At 36.4% G+C, this 27,277-nt stretch overlaps 1 protein-coding gene across 1 annotated transcript in view; it reads left to right on the top strand.

The window, feature by feature from the left end:
• The first annotated feature begins 824 nt into the window (after window positions 1–824).
• Window positions 825–27,277, top strand: part of LOC136879119 (cytochrome b-c1 complex subunit 7) — a 37,818-nt gene continuing 11,365 nt past the window's right edge. Inside the window, exons 1-3 of the mRNA XM_067152864.2 lie at window positions 825–917; window positions 1,048–1,095; window positions 18,345–18,511. Coding sequence (XP_067008965.1) covers window positions 878–917; window positions 1,048–1,095; window positions 18,345–18,511 — 255 coding nt within the window. The 5' untranslated portion in view covers window positions 825–877. The remainder of the gene's footprint in view (window positions 918–1,047; window positions 1,096–18,344; window positions 18,512–27,277) is intronic.

Consider the following 27,277-nt stretch of genomic DNA (forward strand, 5'->3'; position numbering starts at 1 on the left):
CTAAACTCACTAGGCTATAATTTTTTATGCATATGTTTCGTTTCTACGGCGTCTACTTTATTGCCTTTCTAGTGTAGGTATCGGTCTCGAAATCCAAGAATAACGGCCGAGAGGATTCGTCGTGCTGACCCCACGACACCTCCTAATCTGCAGGCCTTAGGGCTGAGCAGCGGTCGCTTCGTAGGGCCTGGCCCTTCGAGGCTGTTGCGCCAGGGGTTTGGTACTTTTTTTAGTGTAGGTATCCGCATTTACTCTCTTGTGAGCTCTTAAAGAAAAACATGTTTGAGAATAATCAGGCCTATAGTATATTTTCATTTTATCCAATATTCCTAGCCATTTTCAGTTTCAAATTGCTAGTAATCCTCTAAAATATATATTTCACCTTAAATCAGGTGAAATCTGCAAGAGACATTCCGCTTAAATGTTTAAAATTCGCTAAATACCTGTGCCTCGTCGCATGTACGTATACGTCAGTCATGCCTCCATGCCGTACAGCTAGTCGCGCCGGAAGCCGCGCTTCGCTTCCATACAGTCAGCGTATTACCTACAGTTCAACGGGATGTACGTATATACAATTGCTGTGCGTTGTCATTTAAGGTACGACAGAGAGGGTTAATTTCTAGCAAGTTGTATATGTCCAAGTATATAGGGTCAGTATACTGAAATGCAGATTTAAGATATTCAAATATATCATATTTCCTGAAGCCATCATATAGAAATTACTGAGGAATTACAAAACTAAATGAAGCGTATTGCCTTTATTTTAATACTGTTTTTAACGTGAAAATAAAATGAAGGGTAAATTATAAATTAAAAAGAGAATTTTATTAATTAATGTTGGTATCAACTGACCTTGATCAGCTGTATTCTGTCCAAAATGGCCGTCAATGCAGGAAGGCAAGCAACTGGATTTCTAGGTAATTTATTAACATCGAATTGATTTAAACCCTTTACAGGTTCAATTATATTGATTTTATTTCTTCTTGTAATAAACTATTGTCCTTAGAATGTAACTGTGGTAATTTGTTGATGTTTGCTTTTCCTCAGGTTCCCTTAGGAAATGGGCCTATAACCTATCCGGTTTCAACAGATACGGTAAGATACATAGATGGGTACTAGTTAGTGTTAGGTCTCTGGTATAAGGATTTTAAATTTATTTATTGTTTCTGTATAGTACTTGATAGTTGAAAATTAGTGCATTTGTGTGATATTGTGATTAATAATTCATCCACTGTTAGGACGTACCAGTGATGTACTCAGTTACGGTAATTAAAATGATTAATTATTTGATGGCGTTTCCGCAATTGTACCGGCATTGGTAATTATTAGTAAAGATTGAAAAGGAGCGGTTTTTTTTTTTGCTAGTTGCTTTACGTCGCACCGACACAGATAGGTCTGATGGCGTCGATGGGACAGGAAAGGGCTAGGAGTGGGAAGGAAGAGGCCGTGGCCTTAATTAAGGTACAGCCCCAGCATTTGGCTGGTGTGAAAATGGGGAAACCACGGAAAACCATTTTCAGGGCTGCCGACAGTGGGGTTCGAACGTATCTCCCGAATACTGGATACTGGCTGCACTTAAGCGACTGCAGGTATCGAGCTTGGTGAAAAGGAACGTTTTACAATACCCGGAGTACCAGAGAGGAGAGATCCTTCCTCTACGCTTGCTATAAACCCAACATCCCGCCCGAAAAAGTATTCTTTCTTATATAGGAAAATTGAAAGCATGAAAGAAGAAATTGCCACCATTATCTTTACTCCCATTGGCCGGCTCCGATCAGCTGTGAAGAAGTCTATGTAACTTTTTTCCTGCTAGAGGTCACATGATCAGTGGCCACAGGGTTACCACATTCGGTGAAAATAAGGAAAGCGCGCATTTTAATTTAGTAGCTGTAACCTATCTTTGTAAATCCAGGCCAAGCTCTGTCATGAGAACAGTGGCCCCCTAGGGGGCCACACTCCCTTCAAGAGGCTCTGAACTATCGCCGCGGCGCATACTGCCCGCACGGCAAGAAAAAAGTTAATTTAGTGGTTGCAACCTATCGTCACATTTTCTCAACAGTTGGTGACAGCATCACCCACCGCCAAGCCTCCGTGTTTACAGCAAGTGGAGTGTGAGGCGTGCCATGCCCGGCCCGCTTGTGGAAGTTTTACCGTGTCAAATACTGCATTATATGGGTTTGTTGAGGTACACTGTATGGAGTTGTTCAGATGGCTTTTATCCTAAGAGTATTATAACGTACTAGCAGAAATTTGTCAAGACATGATGGCCAGTGAGGTAAATATTTATTGAAGAATTTCCTTATATACGACATTTCTTGTACTTTTTTTAAAATTTTCTTTACGTCGCACCGAAACATATAGCTCTTACGGCTGCAATATAGGTACAGCCCCAGCATTTGTCTGGTGTGAAAATAGGAAACCACGGAAAACCCTCCTCAGGGTTTCCGACAGTTGGGTTTGAACCACTATCTCGCGGATATATGACCCAAACTGCAGCCACTTGGTCAGTGCATTCCTTTTGGCACTATTGCAATTTTAAAATATTGCTCTCTTGACATTGCAACATTTATCTGGCGATAGCTGAAAACTGGTAGAGGTAAATAGAGACCTTCACATCCCTTGATGTTTATTGATCGTGATCCAAAATGCCAGGCGAATTAGAAATTGATGTCTCTTGAAATAAATGGAAGTGTTTTATCGGAGTAAAGAACATTTCATGGCTCATTGTATTAAAATAAATATGATTAACTGAATTAAAGCCACTATTTATTACTAAAACAAAGTCAAGCTTTCCACCAAATTACATCGGCCTTCATCAGGGCGTGGAAAGTCTGCTTCTGACTGATCATAGAAATTCTTCAAAGAACATGGAAGTCGTGACCATACTATCCATGCTCCTCCCCTACTAATTGGACTCAGGTATCATCGTGCTGTGTTGTAGTGGTTGGGAGTGAAGTTACTGATTCATCGCCCTCTGTCGACAGTTTCTGGAGTGTGTCGCGGTATGCCATGGTGGTGTTATGCATGTATCTATGGAGTACAGGTCTCCATGTATTTGAAAACTTGAAGCCCTCTATCTCTATTGCTTCCCTTAAAAGTCGAACATAGAAGTCTTCTACGGGCGCAGTGACTGTCGCTTCATTAAAGAGGATTTGATGGTCTGTATTGTAGAGGTATTCTGCTATTGCCGACTGGCTTGTAGCATTTTCTGTGGAGGATGAAAAAGTAATATTGTTGACTGACCTGATGTGTTCTTTCACCCTGGTGCTAACAAGCCTTTTTGTCATGCCAATGTATGAGCGACCACAACCGCATGCAACTTAATAGGCTCCCAGTGTTTCAGAAGTTGGTTTTTCTTTGACCAGTCAAAACAGGGATTTGAACTTCTGGTCTGTGTTGAAAACTGTAATTATTATGAACTTCCTAAGTGTTGTATACAAGAACAGGTATACAGGAACACAACTATATTTTATTGCTTCAGATAGTCTTAATAACATATATACATACATTCAAATAAAACTTTCCTCAAAGCAGTATGAAAATTATAAACAGTTAACGTTGCTTGTAGACTGAAGTTCAAAAAAATGTACACTTTATATACATATATACATGAATCTATCTTGATGCGAAAGTTCATTGAAAAGTTCTTGATAGTTGAAAACTATCTGCTCTATACCGTCACAAGTGTAATCAGTAGCGAAAGCTTGCACTAATAGAATATTAGTTGTTTCTGTAACTTGTCAGGAACTGACATTGAAATGCATAAATAGTAGAATACTAATTGATGTGATTGAGCCTAGGTGGGACTGAGGGAATACAGTCATCAGGCTTGAAGTGGCTGCAGGAAACAGGAGCGGAGGCAGTAACCCGAGGTGAAACCTCAAACACTCAGAATCAGTCCACCTATTCGAGACACCTTTTTAAGAGGGATAGCCTCCGTGTTCGACATTCGGCGTAATCTGGTGCTGGGCACTGGCAAGTCCTCGCCTGTGGCTGGAAGGCAGCGCCTTTATATAGCTGGCTGATGTAACAGGCAAGCGCAGTGCAGACGTCTCGTAGAGTCGAGAACAATCCAGGCTGTTGCGTGCGCGGAGCAGGCGGCGCAGAGCGAGGAGCGCGAAGACACACGACACTAAGAATATGCCCTATTCTGTCAGTTATACCTGCCATGTAAGGAAGAATTTTTTTTTACTGTAGTCTTGGTTTGTACTATCCCTGTTAGGCTCCTTGATCTTCCCAACTCATGCTATGTGTACTGATGTATGGATGTTGTTAATTTTCTTAATGCACTCCAGCGGTTTTCAGCATCTGCAACGTTATTCCCCTAGTAAATAACATACGAAGGAGAGCTGCTTTTTGGCAGGGTGTGAGTACTTTTGAGGGTATCTTTCAGAATGTGTATTATCTGCGGCCGGGCTGAGTGGCTCAGACGGTTGAGGCGCTGGCCTTCTGACCCCAACTTGGCAGGTTCGATCCTGGCTCAGTCCGATGGTATTTGAAGGTGCTCATATACATCAGCCTCATGTCGGTTGATTTACTGGCACGTAAAAGAACTCCTGCGGGACTAAATTCCGGCACCTCGGCATCTCCGAAAACCGTAAAAGAGTAGTTAGTGGGACGTAAAGCAAATAGTGTTGTTATTATTATCTGCGCACTTTTAGCGATAGATTTGTGTTCGAGTTTGAGGAGTAAGGAGAGAGCTCTCGTGGTTCCGTTAGTACTGACAAGTGAATGGAAATGAAATCTGAATTGAATCGATAATATGATCGATCGATATGAATTTTCTAAACCTTTGTTATCTTAAGCCAACAACTGTGTCACACACACATTATATAACATTTCTCGATACGAATCTTATTCCTAGAGTGAATTCTATAGTTTGGCTTTGCTGTGTAAATAACAACAGTACTAGTACGTAAAGTGTACGCCAGATGTCGCACAGCGATGCATAAGCGGTTCATAGTTTGTGTTTCAGATGTTGCAAGTACGAATCTCGAAGATTGCAGAGATCGACCTGTTCAACACTAGGGTGTAAATCTATCTCTAAAAAGTGCGCAGATAATAGGTTTCTTGTACATTGCATGATGGCCTAGTGTACAATCTTCCTTCTTGTTCACTAATCAAGAAAAGGTAATTTACCTTCATTTTCTATTTCCATTCTGAATTTGATCTTCCTTTAATGAAATTTTGGTGCTCCAAAAATTCATTTAATATTTCTCTTCCATGTGGCCAGACTGAAAATGTGTGTCTATGTAACGGCAGAAGCACTTAGGTTTCAGTGGCACTGTAGTAAATGCAGTAGATTTAGTGTGTTCCATAAAAATTTTTGCAACCACTAGTGACAAGAGGTGACCCCATTGTTGCTCCTTCTGTCTGTTCGTAATAATCCCCCTTGTGGTAGAAGTATGTGGATTTTAAATAAACTGCTGCCAGATTCAAGTCCTCAGACAGGTATTGTCTGATGTAAGCAAGCGTTTCTTTTACTGTTACATTAGTAAAAAGTGACATAACATCAAAGCTTATCAGGATGCCACCTTCGTCCACCCGTAGCTCACGTAGCTTCTGCAGGAAGTGTTTCGAATCTTTAATGTTATATTCTGTCTTCCCTGTTTCTGGCTGTAATAGTGATGAAATATTGCGGGCTAACTCATAGGTCGCAGAACCAATGGCACTCACAATTGGTCTTAGTGGCACATCATTCTTGTGTATTTTTGGGAGGCCATAAATGACTGGAGGTACCAGGTCTGAATTTAGTTAGGTCTTCTGCTAGTGTTCTGAAATTGTTGAGTTCTTAACAAGTTGAGTGACTTAACCAAAGGTGAACTTAAAGAAGCTAATAATGTAATTTACAAAGACGATAGTATAATTGTACTTCCGGCTGACAATGGTAATGTTTCAGTGATCATGAATACAACTGATTACAAAACAAAAATGAACCACCTACTAGAAGAAGAAACGTATAAGAAAGTAAGGAATCCCTCTAAAATAAAATAAAAAAATTAATATGCAAGTCAGAATGTTGACTGTCAGGTTTAGAGAGGTGGTGGTATACAGTTGTGTGCCAAAAGCTTGGGTTCAGTTCCAAACCACTTCACGGGGCTCATATGCTGTTGAGATTTTCTGCACTTTCTACCAATTTGTTAGTGAAAAAGAATATTAGGGCTTTAGTCATATTTGCATTCCAAAAAGCAATCTTATAGTTTTACATGACTGTTTTGGTATGTACAATCTTTTGAGTACAGTATGACCCTCAGAAAATTGTATGATGTAGGTAATGAATGTAAAGGCATTCGGGTAATATTTGCATATAGCACTTTGTCTCTGTGATGTTACAGTTTTAAATTTGCATTGTTATGAATGTACAGTTTGCGACTTATATTTTCATAATTGAGAGATATGTTTGTCTTAATTAGTTAGTGCTTTCTTTTCCAATGTGTGACTCAATAGTAGCACAGTGATTCATACTCTTTGTATACTTCAAAGAAAGGTTGAAAATTGTCTATGTAATTTTACCACAGTCTTTCCAAAAATAATACACTGGTATGGAGAACCTTTCAATTTCATGTCCTTCATGACTATATTCTTCGTAAGTTTAGAGCTCTTCCATTTTTTCCTCTGGTTAGTGGTAAGAGTGGAAGGTTACCCATTTGTATTATTCGCACACTTTTTAGTGGTAGATTTTTGTACTGGGTTGAGGAGTAAGGAGGGAGCACTGCCGGTTCCAGTAATACTGCCAACTGAATGGAAATGAAATCTGAATTCAATACATAATATGATCGATCAATATGAATTTTCTAAACTTTTATTATCTTAAGCCAACAACTGTGTCACACACATTATATAACATTTCTCGATGCGAATCTTGTTCCTAGCATGAATTCTATAGTTTGGCTTTGCTGTGTAAACAGTGTAAATATTACTGAATCGCAGAAGACCTGTGGTTTGTTGATATGCTATTTTGCGAAGGCTAATCTCTTCTGTCTGTTGATCTTACTGACATAGAGCTTTTTCCGAGAAACCCATTACAATATATCCAGCTTTTAAAATTATATTACGGATTGTTTGTGCTACTATGTTTATTCTGTAATCCCTTTCAAGCTTGGCTGCCAGTGTGGGGCACTCATCTTTGGATTTTGTCTTGTACGCCTCAAAATGGTGCATTTGTGGCTAGTTTCTAGTTTTACTGGTCACCCCGAACGACACTTGTTTTCCACAGATTTTTGTCTGCCGGTATTTTTCTACCACATACTGCAGAGAATACATTGGTTTCTTAACAGTTTCAGCTATTTTCCTTATGGACTGTCCCTCTGTAACTGCACTATTAACTCTCTAATAGGAAGTAGTATTTCCATTGTGATGAACCTTATGCACTGTGCTGTTCTGCACATAGACAACTGAATCTCCTTACTGACTGCTGTTTGGAAATTAAACAAATAATGAGCAGGATTATAGGAACGAGCGCTATGTGTACGAAACTTATTTGACTATCATACAATGCTCTGGGAAGTAGTCCCATGTCTATCTGTTCATACATGCAGTGAGATAACCTCGCCGTTATATGTGAAGATAAATTGCATGTGCAGATAACTTATTATTAAACAACTTCAAATCCATGTAATACATATTTACACAATAACGTATACATTCAAAATCATCGGAGGTTAGTGTACGGAGAACCGAGTTCGATAGCTGCAGTCGCTTAAGTGCGGCCAGTATCCAGCGTTTGGAAGATAGTTGGTTCGAATCCCTGAGAATGGATTTCCTTGGTTTCCTATTTTCACACCAGGCAAATGCTGGGGCTGTACCTTAATTAAGGCCACAGCCTCTTCCTTCCGACTCCTAGCCCTTTCCTGTCCCATCATCGCCATATGACCTATCTGTGTCGGTGCAACGTAAAGCAAATTGTAAAAAAAAAATTTTACTTACTGTGTGTTTTCAAAAAAAATTTGTAACGTGGTACCATGAAAACAGTTTTAATTGAATTCTTTTTAATATTGCAATTGAAACTACTAAGAGCTAAAGGTTACATTTAGTTATGAATTTCTAGATATTTCAACATTCTAGTCACTTTTTATCAGTCTTCACTCAATTTTTAATTTTAAACAATAAATTAATCACTTAAGAGGGCACACTCACCTTCAGCACTATAAATTACGGTGTTAAAAATCAGTATTATTTTTTTCAATAACAAGAAACTGTATTAAATTAAAAGTTGACTCATTTAAGTAATAATTTTATCTGCCTTTTTAATTCAAAACACAATAAAGATATATAGGAAAAAGTCACAGAAATAAGGAGAAAAGGTGGAGCTTAGGACAATCTCCTTTCTTCACTCTTTTCCCAGTGAGGTAACGTATATACAATATAAGGTCTGTAAACTTTGCATAGCCATCTGTTATCAGAATGTTGTAAAATGCTTTTTTGTTCTTTATATAGAAACATTTGAAAACAGGACAAAATGAAAAAACCGGAAAGGACAGTCGAGACAACATATAATAAGGGATTGTCTTTGGGTAAAAACAAGATGTATGGTCACCCTGACTATACAGGATCAAAACAACTCCCTTATATAATTCATCTTCAAGTAAATTTTTCTCCAGCCTTTTATATTTTTCTCCATTTATAATCATTTGTATCTTTTTTCTCATCCATCTATATTATGCTTAACTCTAGCCCTTCTTGCATGTTGTCCATTTTCCTCGACTTCCTTCCGTAAATTCACAATTAAGTATTTATTTATTTTCCACCTAGTCGATACAATGATTGCTTAAGGCAACTTTTAATGGTCAAAAGTGGTACATGTTTCGTATATTATCAACATCTTCAGCCACATAACACTGTTTAGATGAAAAATATACAAAATTGACAAAGTAATGCTTTAGATGAAGTGTCCTTAAAATTAACATAAGATTGACAAGATTAAAACAAACAAATAACTCAAGAGAAAATATATAAATTATTTCTACAATAGAAAGCAGTCGTCAAGGAAACACTTGTACAATATTCCATAGAGAAAATTGTCCTAATAAATATTCTTTTCTTAATAATTCATGAAAAAAGATCAATTTATAAATTAAAAATTATAAAATTTATAAGTAATTATCGAAATGAAGAAATCCTGATATCACAGTGCGGCTCTTATTATTAATGTAGATGAAAATATAACTAATTCCTAGTTGTCAAATCTTATTAAGCCTGCTTTCCTTTGGAACAGTAACTCCTGTCATTCTTTCACAGTTTTGCGCCGGGTGTAATATTGATGATGCGTTCTTCCTTGCTCTTGCACCTGAGGAGGTGGAGGAGCGGCGGATATAGGTGTGTCAAGAACTTCCTTGCTGTCACCTATAGCTTCAACTGAGGAGGAATAAGTTGTAGGGCTATCTGTAGGTGGAGAAATTCCAATTCTTTTTTCATGATCCTTCTCAAGCATTTTCAAATATACTAGAATTTGATAATATAATGGATTCTTATATTCTACAGCCTCATTAAGGTTATCATTTTTCTTTACAAGTTGGTCTAGATGAATGTACAGGTCTTCATAAGTGTTCATTAAGCTGCCCTTTTTTAACTTTTTTATGATGGTCAGGTCTTGTTCTATGTTGGTAAATTTATGACCTGTGGAAGTCATGTGTGATCCCATTGCTGAGAATCTTCTATGTTTTTCAGCATTCACATGTTCCAAATATCTAACTTTAAAATTGCGGCCAGATTGTCCTATGTATGTATTTTTACATTCAAAGCATGTGAGTTTATATATTCCGGAATCAAAAAATTTATCTTTTCCCGAGAGATTTATTGTATCATGGTTGAAAATACTATGTTTCATGTTGTTATTGGTGGAAAATGCAATTTTGAAATTTTTTCTCTTAAATAAATTTGTTATTACATGAATGTTTGGATTATTATATGTGAACACTTATGAAGACCTGTACATTCATCTAGACCAACTTGTAAAGAAAAATGATAACCTTAATGAGGCTGTAGAATATAAGAATCCATTATATTATCAAATTCTAGTATATTTGAAAATCCTTGAGAAGGATCACGAAAAAAGAATTGGAATTTCTCCACCTACAGATAGCCCTACAACTTATTCCTCCTCAGTTGAAGCTATAGGTGACAGCAAGGAAGTTCTTGACACACCTATATCCCCCGCTCCTCCACCTCCTCAGGTGCAAGAGCAAGGAAGAACGCATCATCAATATTACACCCGGCGCAAAACTGTGAAAGAATGACAGGAGTTACTGTTCCAAAGGAAAGCAGGCTTAATAAGATTTGACAACTAGGAATTAGTTATATTTTCATCTACATTAATAATAAGAGCCGCACTGTGATATCAGGATTTCTTCATTTCGATAATTACTTATAAATTTTATAATTTTTAATTTATAAATTGATCTTTTTTCATGAATTATTAAGAAAAGAATATTTATTAGGACAATTTTCTCTATGGAATATTGTACAAGTGTTTCCTTGACGACTGCTTTCTATTGTAGAAATAATTTATATATTTTCTCTTGAGTTATTTGTTTGTTTTAATCTTGTCAATCTTATGTTAATTTTAAGGACACTTCATCTAAAGCATTACTTTGTCAATTTTATATATTTTTCATCTAAACAGTGTTATGTGGCTGAAGATGTTGATAATATACGAAACATGTACCACTTTTGACCATTAAAAGTTGCCTTAAGCAATCATTGTATCGACTAGGTGGAAAATAAATAAATACTTAATTGTGAATCTATTGAAGTGCGATACGGACCATGAAGCTGATTTTATGTAATTCCTTCCGTAATTCATAACTCCATGAAGTGTTTATTTTTATCTCTCCTGCCTAATTTTCTACGATAGATATTTCCTGTCTGCTTCAGAAATACTTCAGAGTTAATTCATCCATCCTCCAGTGTCCTTTTTAGGGGTTCATTGGTTTATATTTTCATGAAAGTTCTCTTTGGTTGTCTCCAGTTCATTGTCTTATCCTATTATCTTGATTTCTTAAATCCTATCTGATGACATATCCATTTGTCATTTCAGCCAGCAGTTACCTGTGTTCTTCATCAAATGCTTTGCTCACGAATGAAGAGATACTGAATCGAATTGGTGAGAGGAGATCGATTTGGCTAAATTTGACGAGAAGAAGAGATAGAATGATAGGACACATCTTAAGACACCCAGGACTTGTTCAGTTGGTTTTTGAAGGAAGTGTAGATGGTATGAACGGTAGGGGTAGACCAAGGTATGAATATGACAAGCAGATTAGAGCAGATGTAGGATGCAATAGTTATGTAGAAATGAAAAGGTTAGCACAGGATAGGGTGGCATGGAGAGCTGCATAAAACCAGTCTATGGACTGATGACTCAAACACACAGGTTTTGATGTAAGTTATAAAAATTCTCTGTGACTGATTTTCCTCCAGAAAAATCAGTACTTTTTTCTTTGTACCCACCCATATCGAAGGATCTTTCACGCTAGTTCTTGTTCTCTAAACCATGTATTCCAATAGTTAATCCATTCTTTTCACTAACATCAATCACCTGGTCACACTTTTGGATTTTTCTTCCCATACACAAAAGGCCCGAATATTTCGTCCCTTCCTTGCGTGTTCATTCTGACTTGGGCATAAAAGTCTCTTATCTAAATTTTCATTCTCATGTTCTCTCCAAGTTTTTATATGAGCTTTCATTACATACCAGTTGCATAGTTTGAAGTCTGCAAATGTTTTTTCTAAGACTCTCTGCAGGATTGAGTGGGTTAGATGGTAGGGCACTGGCTTCCTGAGTCCTAGTTGATGTTCTTGCACTTTACTCCAGTTGTGTTTGAAAAGTGCGCAAATACAGTAATATGCCAGCCTCATACCAGTAGCCTTACCGCCATGTAAAAGAACTTGCATGAGACATTTCCGGCGCCTTAGCCTCTGAAAACCATATGAAAGTAGTTAGTGGGACCTAAAAACCATTAATAATAATGTTATTCTAATTTTCCTGAACTTTCATCTAAAATAAGAACCCAAGTCCTTAAATGTTGTGCCTTCTCCACTTTGATGGTGCGGAAGGCATGGACATCACGGCTGTAATAATCAAAATACGGTTTAATGCCTTTGAATTATGGTGCTATTGTTGTTTGCTTGGAATATCTCGGATGCATTGTGTAACGAACAACATGAGAAAACCACTAGAAATAACGAAACCCATCAAAGAAAGGAAGATAGTTTATTTTGGCCACATTATTTATTATGAGAAATATCTTCAACGGCTCAAGGAAAAGTAAAAGGAAGATGAGGTCCTGGGTAATGGCACATTTCCTGGATTAAAAACCTGTGCCAGTGGTCCAGTATATTATCAACTGACTTATTTAGAACAGCTGTTAGCTGGGAGGCCTGGACCAGATTAACTGCCAATTTCCATGTAGGATATGATATTTCAAGAAGAATTATTTTCCTGTTTTGTTCCTTGTATGAGAATTATATGTATGCTTTTAAAAAAATCATATCTTAACATTTCATCAGTAGGCCTATAATATTTCACCTTCTGACTGATTTCTGATTCTGACCAAATTATTAAGACTGATTTGAAGACGTAGATTGCGGTTCACTCAACCTCAGAAAAGGGGCTGGGAAAAGGATAAAAGTTCCCCTCTCACCTATCCTAGAAGTAATACTCCATTATTTGCCAATTCTACTTTTGGGCAAATGCTGGGATCAAACCTAAAATTCAAGCATGACCATTTCTTTGAAAGTCCTAGACCTAATTAAGTACATAGGATTCTTGAGCAGTGTCCTTTACATGTGGCAAGAATACATTTACCGTACAACCCAGTCTTTGGAAACAGGTACTGTCCAAATGACAAGTCATTCCTTATTTCTTGCACTAGAAAGACAAAACAGAGCAATTGGAGACTTCTCATGTAAGTAGTTTAGCTATTGAATATTTGTGTACAGCTTTATGAAAATGAGTAACAGTTATTAGGCGCTGTTGGGGTTTAACGATGTCTGCTTTCTTGGTTGAATGGTCAGTGTTGTGACCTTCAGTTCGGAGGGCCCTGGGTTCGTTTGATTGCCAGTCTGGATTTTAGCTGTATATTGTTAGTTCCTTTAGCTTGGTGACTGGATATTTGTACACCTCTTTTCATCTACACGACATACCCTGCTGCCAAATCTCACAGGAAGACGCAATAGTGATTACATCCCTCCAAGTAGGATTGGCGCCAGAAGGGCATCTAACTGTAAAACATAAAGTGCCAATCTGAAGAAATTGGTAATAATTCCAGGAAGAATGAGAAATTGGGATATAAAGATGAATTTTGAAGTTTGTATAACTATAACCGGAATATAATAAATGAAACACTAATATCAGTTTATAGCCTGCCTGGTGGTTATGATTTTTAAGGCATCAAGTCTATATGGTCTGACACCATGGTTTGCTGGTTCGAGTTCTGTTGGTTGAAAAAAATTCACCATCAGAATGTTGGCCGGCAGTGTAGGAGAGGTAAGGTAAGGGTGTATTCTGCCCGAAGGCAGATCCAAACCTCCGCAGAGGTGTTCCTGAGCCGGAGTTTACGTGTGGTAGGGTGGCCAGTTCCTTTCCGCTCCTCCATTCCCTTACCCCCCACCAACAGCGCGTGGCAACCCAACCAACTCCTGACCACGCCCAATGTTGCTTAACTTCGGAGATCTCACTGGATACTTTTTTTGCCTTTTGGCAAATTTATTTGTCAACAGTACATGTTTCGTTCCTTATTTAGGAACATCCTCAGCTGTTATTGTAGCTTAGGTGAATTGCTAAGATTTTAAACACGTTATTTTGCAGGTACATTGATTCACTTAAAAACTACTAAAAATACCAATTAAATTAAATGATATTAAAAATAATGTAGGGGTTAGTGTGTTAATGATATGAGAAAGGATGATTACATAGTTGGTCAGCTTAAAAACTATGTCTATTCATTTGAATAGTTGTTAAAAATCTCATTTTGTTGCATTAAAATGTCTGTTTGCAGTTAAAAGTTTTTAAAATGTTTGACGTCGTAACACTGTTCATTTATTGAATGTTTTATCTTCTGTTCCTTCCGGGTAAGTTGTTATATATTATGAGTTTGCTTATGGTGCCTTTGATTGAGTCTAATGTGGAACTTTGAAGCTGATTGCTGATCAATTTTTGTGAAGGGAGCTTTGTTTCAATTTCTGAAATGAAATAAAATAAGGAAATGGAAATTTGTTTAAAAAACATGTGTCTCTACGTAATAACTAAATGTATAAAAAAGTTCTTTACCTTGCTATTGTTAGACTCCAATTCTACTGTGACCCTGGAGGGACGTTTGTTGCTGCTTTGCGTCTTGTATAGTAATGGTGTGTGCGTTCCGTTGTATGCTCCTCCTTACGGGGAGGCAAGGTTGCGGAGAGGGGAGGGGGCGTGTCGGTTACTGTCACGGCATCAACTTTAGAAGGGCTAGGGAGAGGGGATGTACAAAATGGCGGAGGTTCTGTCTTATGTATCCTTTTACTATTTGTATTGCATCTTTTGCCTAAAGTTTCAAGACTTGATAGTGTCCCTTCAAATATAGGGTTTCTAATGTCAATAGTTTCATTTAGGTTATTGTCCTGATTGCTTTTTTGTTCTAAATAAATGTATAGATTTTCTAATGTATTAAGAAGAGCTCCTTTGTTTATTTTGTGTAATATAGTTAAATCCTGCTCTATGGTTGTGAATTGATGTCCGGTTGAACTCATGTGTTGGCCCATCGCGGAATTTTTTTCATGTCTTTCAGCGTTGACATGCTCCTGGTATCTTACAGTAAAACTGCGCCCTGTTTGTCCGACATAACTTTTTTTGCACTGGTGACACTTCAATTTATAAACTCCTGATTCAGAATGTTTGTTTTTTCCTAGGGAATTAACACTATTGTAATTAAATAATTTATGCTTTGTGTTATTGCTGGTTGAATATGCGATCTTATAATTATATTTTCTAAACAAATTGGTTACTGTGTATAAGTAAAGTAAACTCGTGTCCTCATCCCGAGGTGGTGCAGCTCTTTTCAGGCACACCCCCATTGGAGGTGAGCTGCGTGTACCATTTGAACCACATACCAGCCCTCCTGCCATTCTTAAATTTCTGGCAGTACCGGGAATCGAACCCGGGCCCCCGAGGACGCCAGCTAATAACACTAACCGTTACGCTACGGAGGCGGACACTGTGTATAAGTTAGGGTTATTGAATGTGAACTTGGCGTATTTGTCTTTCTTTTTTGTTTCGGGTTTTAGGTTAGTTTGTAATTTCTGTTTGAATTTACCTATTATTTTGTTTATTATTTTTGGTTCAAAACCGTTGTATTGGGCTTGTTTGAGAATAAAGAGCAGTTCTTTTTCTCTTTCTGTGTGTGTAAGGGGTATATTAAACGCTCTATATATGTAACTGTAATAAGCTGACCTTTTTTGCGATTCTGGGTGCAATGAGTAGTTCTTTATTGTAATGGGAGTAAAAGTGGGTTTTCTGTGTATCTTGAAGACAAACTCTTCCTTTTTCCGTGTTACATTTATGTCTAAAAAGTTAATGAAGCTTTCTTTTTCTTTCTCTAATGTAAACTTTATTCTGGAATCAAGTGTATTTAATTTATTGAGGATATCGTCACTGTTATTCTCTCTTCGATCTATTACGGCAAAAGTGTCGTCCACAAAGCGTATCCATAAATTGAGACCTTCTATTTGTCCTATTATTTTGGTATGTTTGAGGTAATCAAGATAAATATTGGCTAAAATGCCCGAAGCGGGAGTACCCATTGGGAGGCCTTCTTGTCTATATATTTTTTTATTGAAAGTGAAGTAATTGTGTTTAGTAACGAATTTAAGTATATTGATGAAATCTTCTATTTCTAGTATGCCGAGTTGTTTATGTTCTATAAGATTCTTCTTGATAATTTTTATTGTTTCGTCCACTGGAATATTTGTATACATGTCCTTGATATCAAAGGAACATGTTACTTGATGTGGTGTTAATTTAAAGTTTTTGAGTACTTTGCAAAAGTCTACTGAATTATTTATTGGTGTCTTGTTGTGAAAAACGTAATGTTTGGTTAGGAATGTGTGTACGTATTGTGATGTTTTATAAGTAGGGCTATTGCGGAAGTTTATTATAGGTCTTATAGGAATTCCTTCTTTATGTATTTTTGGTAAGGCTCTTGCTGTTGGAAGGCCAGGATTCATGTTTATCAGTTTTTGGACGTCTTGTTCACTTAAAATAAAGGTTGCGTTTCTTAATAGTGTTTTTAACTCTTTCTGAGTTTTAGTTGTAGGGTCTCGATCTATTTCCGAAAAAGTGCTATTATTGAAGAAAGTTTCTGGTTTTTTTATTTTTTATTATGTATTCCTCCTTATCAAAAACTACTGTTGTCCCTGCCTTGTCCGCTTTGGTAATTACTATTTCCTCTTGTTTTATTTTATGTGATAAACTTGAGGTAGGTTTATTTCTGTTATGGGAAACTATTAAGCCTTTTACTAGGTTCAGAATTTTCTTTTTTACCTCATGTCTGACATCATTCTGAACTTCGTTAGGGAGTTTTTGTATAGCTGTTTCTACTTCTGCAATGGTAGTTATTAGCTCTTTTTCTTTGTTTCTACCTATCCAATTGAAATTAGGGCCTTGATTTAGGGTTTTCATTTCCTCCTCAGTGAGATTAACCTTAGAAATATTCTTAACGGGCAAAGGGTATTCTTCCAATTCATTTTCTGAATTTGAAGAGTAAGCTTTGCTATTTTCATTTTTTATCTTGGCATTTTTTAATGATGTTAATTTGTTATTAAGGGTTTTCTGTTTTTTACTTAAAATTATATCCATTTTTTTCATGGATGTATCTTTGAAACGAATCCCACTCTAAGGGTAACAGTAGTGTTGGACTTTGGAGATGTGCCAAATACATTTTACCATTGAGAAATGCTTTCTTTCTATTAAGGTATTTTATTTCATTTTTTAGCCATATTTGATTGACTCTCTTGTGTTTCAAAGTGGTGCCTGGAAGGTACGTGTTTCTTTTGGGTTTTACTTAGAAATTTAGGAACTAGGTTGTCTTTAAGACATTTCTTTAAGAAATCTATGTCCTTAGTTAACTTAGCTACCTTCACCTTTAGATTAAAATAGATGTTGCCTTGTTTATTTGCCTGGTTGGCCTTAGAATTGCAAGTAATCAACTTCATTTTTCGTATCAAAATTTAATCACTAAATTTTACAATATTTAAAATTCTTCCACCGTTTTGATACTTTTTTTGCCTTTTGGCAAATTTATTTGTCAACAGTACATGTTTCGTTCCTTAAAACTTTTAACCGCAAACAGACATTTTAATGCAACAAAATGAGATTTTTAACAACTATTCAAATGAATAGACATAGTTTTTAAGCTGACCAACTATGTAATCATCCGTTCTCATATCATTAACACACTAACCCCTACATTGTTTTTAATATCATTTAATTTAATTGGTATTTTTAGTAGTTTTTAAGTGAATCAATGTACCTGCAAAATAACGTGTTTAAAATCTTAGCAATTCACCTAAGCTACAATAACAGCTGAGGATGTTCCTAAATAAGGAACGAAACATGTACTGTTGACAAATAAATTTACCAAAAGGCAAAAAAAAGTATCAAAACGGTGGAAGAATTTTAAATATTGTAAAATTTAGTGATTAAATTTTGATACGGAAAATGAAGTTGATTACTTGCAAGATCTCACGGGATCCGGTGTTTCAACAAGGCTACGGCCGTTGGCGTAGGAGAGGTGGTGATATACAATTTCTAATCTCCAGATTGCTTGCCAAAAGCCTGGATTCAGTTCCAAACCTCTCCACAGTGTTCACATGGAGTGAGGGCATATGATGCTGTTGATGGTGATGTGTTCTTTGAATGGTTACGTTAACCCTGAGCAGACCTCTTGGTGTTATTCGACAGGAGTAGGCTATGTGCAAGCACCAAGTTTCACCCTCTCCCTACTATTATATATCATGTCATTAATTTCATTTCAAGAACTTCTCTGATGAGGTTGATGTCAAGAAGGGCATCCGGTTGTAAAAACTTAGTAAAAAGATTCATCTCGCTTCATTCCTGACCCCGTAGAGAAATGGGACAAGGATTGAACAAACACAAATATCATTTTTTGGTCATCTGACTACCTAATAAAAATCATTTTGTACCATTTTCCATTATCCACATAAGAGTTATGGTGCTTTATATGTGCAGTTGAAAAATTACTTCAGGTTGTAAAATGTTTATGGCTATGCATGTAAATAATTATTAAGTTGTTGTATAACTAGTGATATCACTAGAAACACTAATGTAATGTGTTATTCACTCTCCATAGGTCTGCATCATGATGATTGCCTGGATGAGAACGCTGATGTGACAGAAGCTCTCCGAAGGCTTCCTCAGCATTTAGTAGATGAACGTAACTTCCGCATTACTAGAGCTCTCCAGCTCTCGATGACTAAGACCTATCTTCCAAAGGAACAATGGACAAAGTGGGAGGAAGTAAGTTGAGATTTGAGTTTTAAAAGAGGTTGTTATTTACGTTTGAAAGTTTTGTTTTGTCTAGGAATTTGAACTGGAAACTTCTTGCACTTCACCATACTGATGGCCATGCAGGCATCAATTTTTTTAAATGAGACAAAGTCTCTCATAGTGCATTGGCACTACCGGTGGCTCCAAGTAGCCTACGCAGTGGCCTCCACGGTATGCACTAGCCATGTGTGTTGGTAGGTGTGCTATTTACCAACTGATGAGCCCAACTTAGCACACTGGGGCGAAACGCTGGCAACCAGGAATGAGTTAGCTGAAAAATGTATAATGTCCAATAACGGACCAACTATATTGGTATTGTAAATTTACTCATTCGGAACAAATACTTCAAGTTACCTATGGAAATCAATATCTGTATCAACTTAACCATACTTGACAGATACAAGATGAAACACACAACAAAAGTTGAAGGAATTACAGATAACTAGCTATAGTACCTGTCTTCAATGGATCGGCCATGAAAGTGGGTTCAGGTCGGGCCCAGTCAGAATCTACAGGAATTTTGAACATGATGAACCATTGTGTCGAGTACCAGTAGTTATCAGAATGTGTATGATCTGGAAGAAGGCAAGATAAAAAAAGGAAAGTTACCTAACTCCCCAGCTCCTCCTCGCCAATTTTCAGACAGGCAAGGTAACTTCCCTTAGATCGCGAATTATGCACAAGTCTGCTCTCATCCCGCTTTGAGACAGACAAAGTACATTCCTGCATCGGGACTGGTAACTTTTCTATGACAATAAGGTATAAGGCATGGAATGAAAATGAAAACCTACAACCTGTTTTCCAGTCATTGACCGGGTCAGGGATGTAATGAATGAAGCAGATATAGGCTGTTAGTACGATGGGGTCGCCACTCCCAAAGTGATTTATTAATGAATGCTAGATGCTATGAAATGAGAATGGGGAATGTTGCTGGAATGAAAGATGACAGGGAAAACCGGAGTACCCGGAGGAAAACCTGTCTCGCCTCTGCTTTGTCCAGCACAAATCTCACATGGAGTGACCGGGATTTGAACCACGGTATCCAGCGGTGAGAGGCCGATGCACTGCCGTCTGAGCCACAGATGCTAAGGCATGGAATACTGAATTTATTCTTCTTGTCCGCTTTGTTATAAAGGATTCTTTGGTAAGATTAACAATGGTAGGAAGCAGGAAATAAATACAAGTTTAAAAAATCTAAATATTTCCATTATTATTTGTTCTATATAATATAAAATGAAAGATAAAAGGTTTCCACCTATTTTATCTTCTTGAATTCAAGTGTTCACACTTGTTTCAGCTGAGCTGAATTCAAGAAGATTCTTGACGTGCTAGTATTTTAAGTGTTTTACCTGGTCTTTTGTAAAGTGCATTGTTCAAATTAGAAGAAAACTTTGAGAACGTGTGATCATGATGAGTGTTTAACATTCAACTCTTTTATTTTGTCTTGCACCAAATATAAACAACACATGCTTGCTTCATAAATATTATCTATAATTCATGTTTTGCCTTAACTTCAATGATTTGGACTTATGATGGTTTCTAGCAAAACCAAAACTAGTTACATCAAATATATGTAACTCTTTAAGGTTACAATAAATAGTATTGAATAGGTTTTAGCTTTTGTTTTATATTATATTGTTCCTCATTACAGAATAATATGAAATGTATTACCTATGATTATTTGTTCTACTGAGCAAGTTGGCCGTGTGGTTAGGGGCATGCAGCTGTGAGCTTGCATTCGGGAGCTTATTTAGTATTAAAAACTTCATTTTTTGTCCGTATTGACTCAAGATTTTACAATGCTTAGTAAAGCTAAAGGTTCCACCTATTCAATACGTTATCGTAATGGTCTATTTAGGACATCACATATTTATTTAACTTATCATAAAATACATCTTTGGGACCGGTTTCGGCAATCCACTATGCCATCATCAGCCATTGAGTTTTTTTGTAGCAAGGAACATTCAAAATTTAAAAATATGCAATAGCAAGTCCTATTCTTACATGAAAAACATTAAAAATATAGCTAAATAGCATAGGCCCATTGTACTATACAAATAACATGTCTTTTTTGAAAATACAATATTATTTAGTGCATCTAAAATTATTTTTTATATATAATTGGCAAAGTCTATGATTTGGTATACCTTATGTACAATAGAATCATAAATTTGGTATACCTTACGTACAATAGAATCATAAATCATAGACTTTGCCAATTATATATAAAAAATAATTTTAGATGCACTAAATAATATTGTATTTTCAAAAAAGACATGTTATTTGTATAGTACAATGGGCCTATGCTATTTAGCTATATTTTTAATGTTTTTCATGTAAGAATAGGACTTGCTATTGCATATTTTTAAATTTTGAATGTTCCTTGCTATAAAAAACTCAATGGCTGATGATGGCATAGTGGATTGCCGAAACCGGTCCCAAAGATGTATTTTATGATAAGTTAAATAAATATGTGATGTCCTAAATAGACCATTACGATAACGTATTGAATAGGTGGAACCTTTAGCTTTACTAAGCATTGTAAAATTCGGGAGCTTCCATTGTTTGATGCGCTGTTGAGAGAACTCTTGCATTATTGTAGTGATAAAGTAGTTAAAACCTATTGAAATAGCTTAATTTTTTGTATTTGTGATTAATTTGGTGCTATTTATATAGTGGTGTTTAGTGCTTGTTGATAGAAATTGGGAGTAGTGATATTTACTTAAATTTTATAACAAGTAATTCAGTTGGTCTTCAGTAAATTACGTTTTCTAGGTTAAGTAGGCTGGCTAGGTGTACCTTGTTTTGAATTTAGGTTTAGGAAATACTTAAGGTAATAATATTAACTTTAAAAATATTTGTAAATATCTGTAAGTTCATAAGGAATAGTATCGTAACTTCCGCCGAAACTTCTCCAGTATTTCGTATAGATATCCATTCAAACTATCGCGAAGGTAATAATTTACTACATTAAAAAACACGATACGCCTGTAAACTTCCATTTAAAAAGTATTCAAAGAGATTACACGGTAATAGTTAAGTCGTATTGTTATTGATTATTGTCGCTCTTCATATTCAAATATTGCATTGATGGCTACAGTCGTGAACAAAGGGTGTAGTAATAATAATACTTTATTAATGGTTATGCGGTAGTGTAGTCAAGTAAATATAAATAAAAATCAGCTGATCTTGTATTCCAATCATTTGTAGTTCTGAGTAGGTAGTTAAATTATCCGTAATTTATATTTCGCTCCTTCAATCTTTCAGTATTTATGAGCGGTTAGCTAATTATTTAGCTAATGATAATAAAGTTCATATATCCCAGTAATTGCAATTCAAGTCCCTGGAGTAGTAGGAGTAGTTTTGACCGAAATATTTAAGAAATTATTGTAGACAACCTCGTATTTTTCAGTAGAGGACTAATTAAGGACACTTTTATTCTCCGTACCGTGGAGTAGGGAAAATAATAGTAATCCACCAGCTGTAATAATCACATAACCACATTTCAGTTGAGATTTGTAGTGAAGATAAGGTATAATATATTAGATAGTATCTTGCCTGTTATATTCGTGTTTTTCTTCGTGTATGGCAATCCTTTTGATACGGTACTTAAGCTTTTAACCAAACGCAAGGTTTCATTTCTATTAGAGCATAGTAGGATAAAGTAATACTAAAGAAATAATCTTCTGTCTACGCATTTAACTTTGTTGGTAATCCTTGAGTACAGTAGTTCTTGCAAATTTCAAACTTTAGGCCTAATTGCAATTTTCATTTCTATTTGTGCTTAATAATAACCTATTGTAATTAGAATACGTCTGAACGTAGTTTAAAAACTGTTGTAGTGTATTGTAGTGATACTGGAAATTAGGGTGCTTATTCTATTATTTTGAGTAGTCTTGCAAATTTCAAACTTTAATTGTAATTTCCATTTCAGTTGTGCTTAGTAATAACCTGTTGTATTATAATTAAGATACGTCTGAATGTAGTTTAAAATCATTGTAGTGTATTATAGTATATCTTATTATAAATTAGTGTATTTACTGTGAAATATTTGTGTAGTATAGTATCTGTGGTATCTGTATTAACTCTCATACTAGTATTCTTTTGCAGTAATTAGAGTAGACTTAACTGCAGTGTAGAATTGTGTAGACCTAATTCTTGTGTATTACTTTTGGTTTTCAGTAATTAACAGCAATTTTCATTCTGTTAGGTTGTAGAAAAAGAAAAGTTTGTGCAACTAAGTAGTATTGTAGCGAAGTAGTAGCTTATATTAATTAACTTGTTGTTGTGTAATCTTTGTGAACCATCCTAGGCAATATTTCTTTCTTTTCATTTTTATTTTGCACAGAATAAGTTATTTTATGCTTCCTTTTCTTATTCCGTAAATAATGACTAAGGAGTGCAAGTGTAGCAACTGTGGGTGTGGCCAGGCATTAAGGAGTATGAGGGAGGAGTTGGAGAGTTTGAGGGAGATAATTACGATTCTCTCAGAGGACAGAAAGGAAAGTAGGCCTCCCTCAAATAATGTATAGGATACAGTAGGTGTAAAGGAGAGATGGGAAGGAAATGGGGGAATTGTAGAATTGTTTTAAGGGGAAGGAGATTGCAGGCTAAGGGCTCTGTTCAGGACCAGAATTCAGGACAGGTGTCAGTGAGAAATCGGTACGAGTCACTGCAGGTAGAACAACCGAGGGAAGACGAGGAACAGGGAACTGTTGCTGAGATGTGTGGAACTAGGAGGAAGGGAAAAGGTAGGAAAGGGAAATATAGTGTAGTGGAAAGGAAAAGACAGGTGGAACAGAGTCATGGGAGGGAGAAAAGGGAGGAGGAAGTAGCTTCTGCAGCAGTGAGAGAAGATAGGGCTGACCAAGAGGGGAGGGGATCAGGTGAGGTGGGTAGGGTTGAGGCTCTGGTCATGGGGGATTCCATCGTTAGACATGTGGGGAAAGTGTGTGGAGGAAAGGGAACAAAGGTAGAGTGTTATCCAGGAATTAGGTTGAGGCAGATGTTGAGGAAAGTAGAAGAGAAGGAAGAGGAAAAGGAGAGGGTGGTAGTGTTTCACGTTGGTACTAACAACGTAAGGCAAGCAGGTATAAGTACCAACATAGTTGGGGATGTGTGGAATCTGGTAAATGCAGCACGGATAAAGTTTAAGGAAGCGGAGATTGTCATCAGTGGAATACTGTGTAGGAGGGATACTGACTGGAGGGTGATTGGGGATTTAAATAAGACTATGGAGTGGGTATGTGGGAAACTGGAAGTGAGATTTCTAGATCCTAATGGGTGGGTAGGAGACAGGCATCTGCGCTCAGATGGCCTTCACTTAAACCGCAGTGCTTCATGTAAGTTAGGAAACTTGTTTAGAAGGGTTATAGGCAGGTACATTCAGGGAAACGGGGTGGCCTAGAGAGCGGTGTTAAGCGAACAGGAAACTGGAAATCAAGTAGGGATGACATAAAAATGTTAGTGCTCAACTGTAGAAGCATTGTAAACAAAGGAATCGAATTAAGTAATTTAATAGATATATACTTACCAGATAATGTAATAGGAGTTGAATCATGGCTGAGAAATGATATAATGGATGCAGAAATATTCTCACGGAACTGGAGTGTGTATTGTAGAGATAGGATGGGAATGGTAGGAGGGAGAGTATTCATTCTGGTGAAAGAAGAATTTGTAAGCTACAAAAAAGTTAAGGATGAAAAACATGAAATTCTGGGTGTAAGGCTCATCTCTAAAGATAATAGGCAACTTGATGTCTGTGGAGTGTACAGACCGGGAAAGGGTAGCGCTGACGCTGATTCAGAATTCTTTGATAAGATAATCAGCTATGTTGGAAATGATATGGAAAGGAATGTGATAGTAGCAGGTGATCTCAATTTACCAAATGTCAATTGGGAAGGTAATGCGAACGACAGGAAGCATGAACAACAAATGGCAAATAAGTTAATATGGGAAGGGCAGCTGATTCAGAAAGTGATGGAACCAACTAGAGGGAAGAATATTTTGGATGTGGTGCTGATAAAACCGAAGTAATAGATGGTATTAGTGATCACGAAGCTGTTTTTGTCGTAGTTAAAAATAAATGTGAAAGAACGGAAGGTATTAATATTAGGACTATTAGGCAGTACCATATGGCTGATAAAGCAGGCATAAGGGAGTTTTTAAAAAGTAGCTATGATCACTGGAAAATGGTAAATAATAATAAAAAATAGTAAAAAAACAAACTCTGGGATGGGCTTAAAGCAATTGTTGAGGAATGTGAAAAGAGGTTTGTACCTTTAAAGGTGGTAAGGAATGGTAAAGATCCACTATATTATAACAGAGAAGTAAAGAGACTAAGAAGGAGGTGCAGGTTGGAACGAAATAGAGTTAGAAATGGTTATGAAAGTAATGAGAAATTGAAGGAACTTACTAGGAAATTGAATCTAGCAAAGAAGTCAGCTAAGGATAACATGATGACAAGCGTAATTGGTGGTCATACAAATTTTAGTGAAAAATGGAAGGGTATGTATAGGTACTTTAAGGCAGAAACAGGTTCAAAGGGGGACAATCCAGGAATCATTACCGGTAATGAACAAGGGGAGTGTGTATGCGAGGATCTTCAAAAGGCAGAAGTATTCAGTCAGCAGTATGTAAAGATTGTTGGTTACAAGAATAATGTCCAGACCGAGCTCGATAGCTGCAATCGCTTAAGTGCGGCCAGTATCCAATATTTGGGAGATACAGTAGTAGGTTTGAACCCCACTGTCGGCAGCCATGAAGATGGTTTTCCGTGGTTTCCCATTTTCACACCAGGCAAATGCTGGGGCTGTACCTTAATTAAGGCCACGGCTGCTTCCTTCCCCCTCCTAGCCCTTCCATGAAATTTATAACCTGCAATGTAATGGCCAGCCAGGCTAATAATAAGATTAAGAACAGATTCATTTACCTTAAGGTTAAGATTAGTAAGGTCGTGAAAGACATATGGTTTTTAAAAGAATGGTTAAAATCCAAACTAGTACCAAAGATTTTTGAAATCTGTACAAAGACGAAACTTATCTATGCCAAATTTAGTAGACACTCAAAACAAAGTAAACTAAATCTGGCTAAAGAGTGAGATTAAAACACATTACAGAAAAGAGTTGCTTTTAAACTTACAACTTTATTGTACACACTTAGAAATTTCTGAGCTTTTAACCCCGTTAGAATGGCAATCAGTACAACATTTTACTAATGAGAAACTTGTTGATATATTAGAAAAGAAACAAAAATCTAGAATACAAAATATCACATTTAAGAGAGAACAAAACAAAATCCGAAAGACGTAATACAACAGTAAAACAAACTAACTCAAATCTTAAAAACATCCTAACCACTGTAAATTTAAACAAGAAGTTGGTACAAATAACCACCTAATCGATACTTTATTATTGCCTCAGGCAAAATTGAATATAAATTAACACTTACAGGACGTGTTTAGACCACTTAGTGGTCCTGCTGTATAAAGGTCATCAGATCAGGACATCTCGCCTCTCATTCTTGTTTGGAAAAGATGTTTATTCTGCGCTGTCTAGAGGGTCTGTCTTTGAGCGTGACCTGGTGAAGTAACGATGTGACACAGTCTGACAGTTCATGCAAAGCTCTGGAGAGAAGGGAAGTAGAGTTTTGTCGTCATCTAAAATATCATGTGAGGGAGGAGGGAGATTGGGCTGTGCTTCTGCGATGTCGTGTTTCATTATATCTCTTGTTCGTCTTGTCTGTTTCATGTCTACCCATTCCAAGTATTTACTAATATTCTCGTATAAGATTTTTTTTTCTCATTGTTTTCGTTAAGATTCTCTTCACAGTTTTCTAATTTATCAAGAACGATGTGGATGTTTTCCAGGTTGTTCATTAGATTTCCTTTATTTATCGTACAGATTTTTTTCCCCCCTCAATTCTAATATTTTTTCTTCTCAATTCTTTCTTTATACAGCTGAAGAGGACCACTAAGTGGTCAAAACATGTCCTGTAAGTGTTAATTTATATTCAATTTTGCCTGAGGCAATAATAAAGTATCAATTAGGTGGTTATTTATACTAACTTCTTGATTATACTCATCGATACGGTCATGAAATGGACAACTTGTAACACTGTAAATTTGTCGGATATCGCCTGTACGGATAGTGAAATGAGCTTACTGAATAAAGGATCAAAATTGAATTGGCCTAACCATCATCAAACAGAAGACGTAATAACCACTATAGCTGAAGTAGAATCTAATATAGGGAAATTGCCTTTAGAATCACAAAATGACACAAGATTCAAGGTTAAAAAGAAACTTCCAACTTTAGTAAAAGAAATAAATAATAACTTAAATCCCGACCTCAATAAACAAATCAAAGAATTAACGACTAAAATCAACGAAAGTGAAATAATAGTAACCAAAGCTGATAAAGGGGAAACTACAGTTATTTTAAATAAGCATGATTACATTAAGAAAACAGAAGAATTTTTTTCGAATGGAGCCTATTCAATAATACAGAAAGATCCTACAGTAAAATTCAACGGAATCTAAAGAAATTGCTTAAAAATTCGTCTTTCCTCTTTAATGAACTAGAGTGTCAGAAACTGATAAATATGAATCCCAAGATACCAACAGCCAGAGCCATGCCCAAAGTCCATAAAGCTAATATATCCATGCGACTTATCAACTGCAAGAATAGCCCAACGTATAAGACTTCTAAATTTATACATTACTTTTTTTTAAATCAC

This window comes from Anabrus simplex, chromosome 8 (assembly GCF_040414725.1).
Source record: "Anabrus simplex isolate iqAnaSimp1 chromosome 8, ASM4041472v1, whole genome shotgun sequence".
In the NCBI taxonomy this organism is placed as follows: domain Eukaryota; kingdom Metazoa; phylum Arthropoda; class Insecta; order Orthoptera; family Tettigoniidae; genus Anabrus; species Anabrus simplex.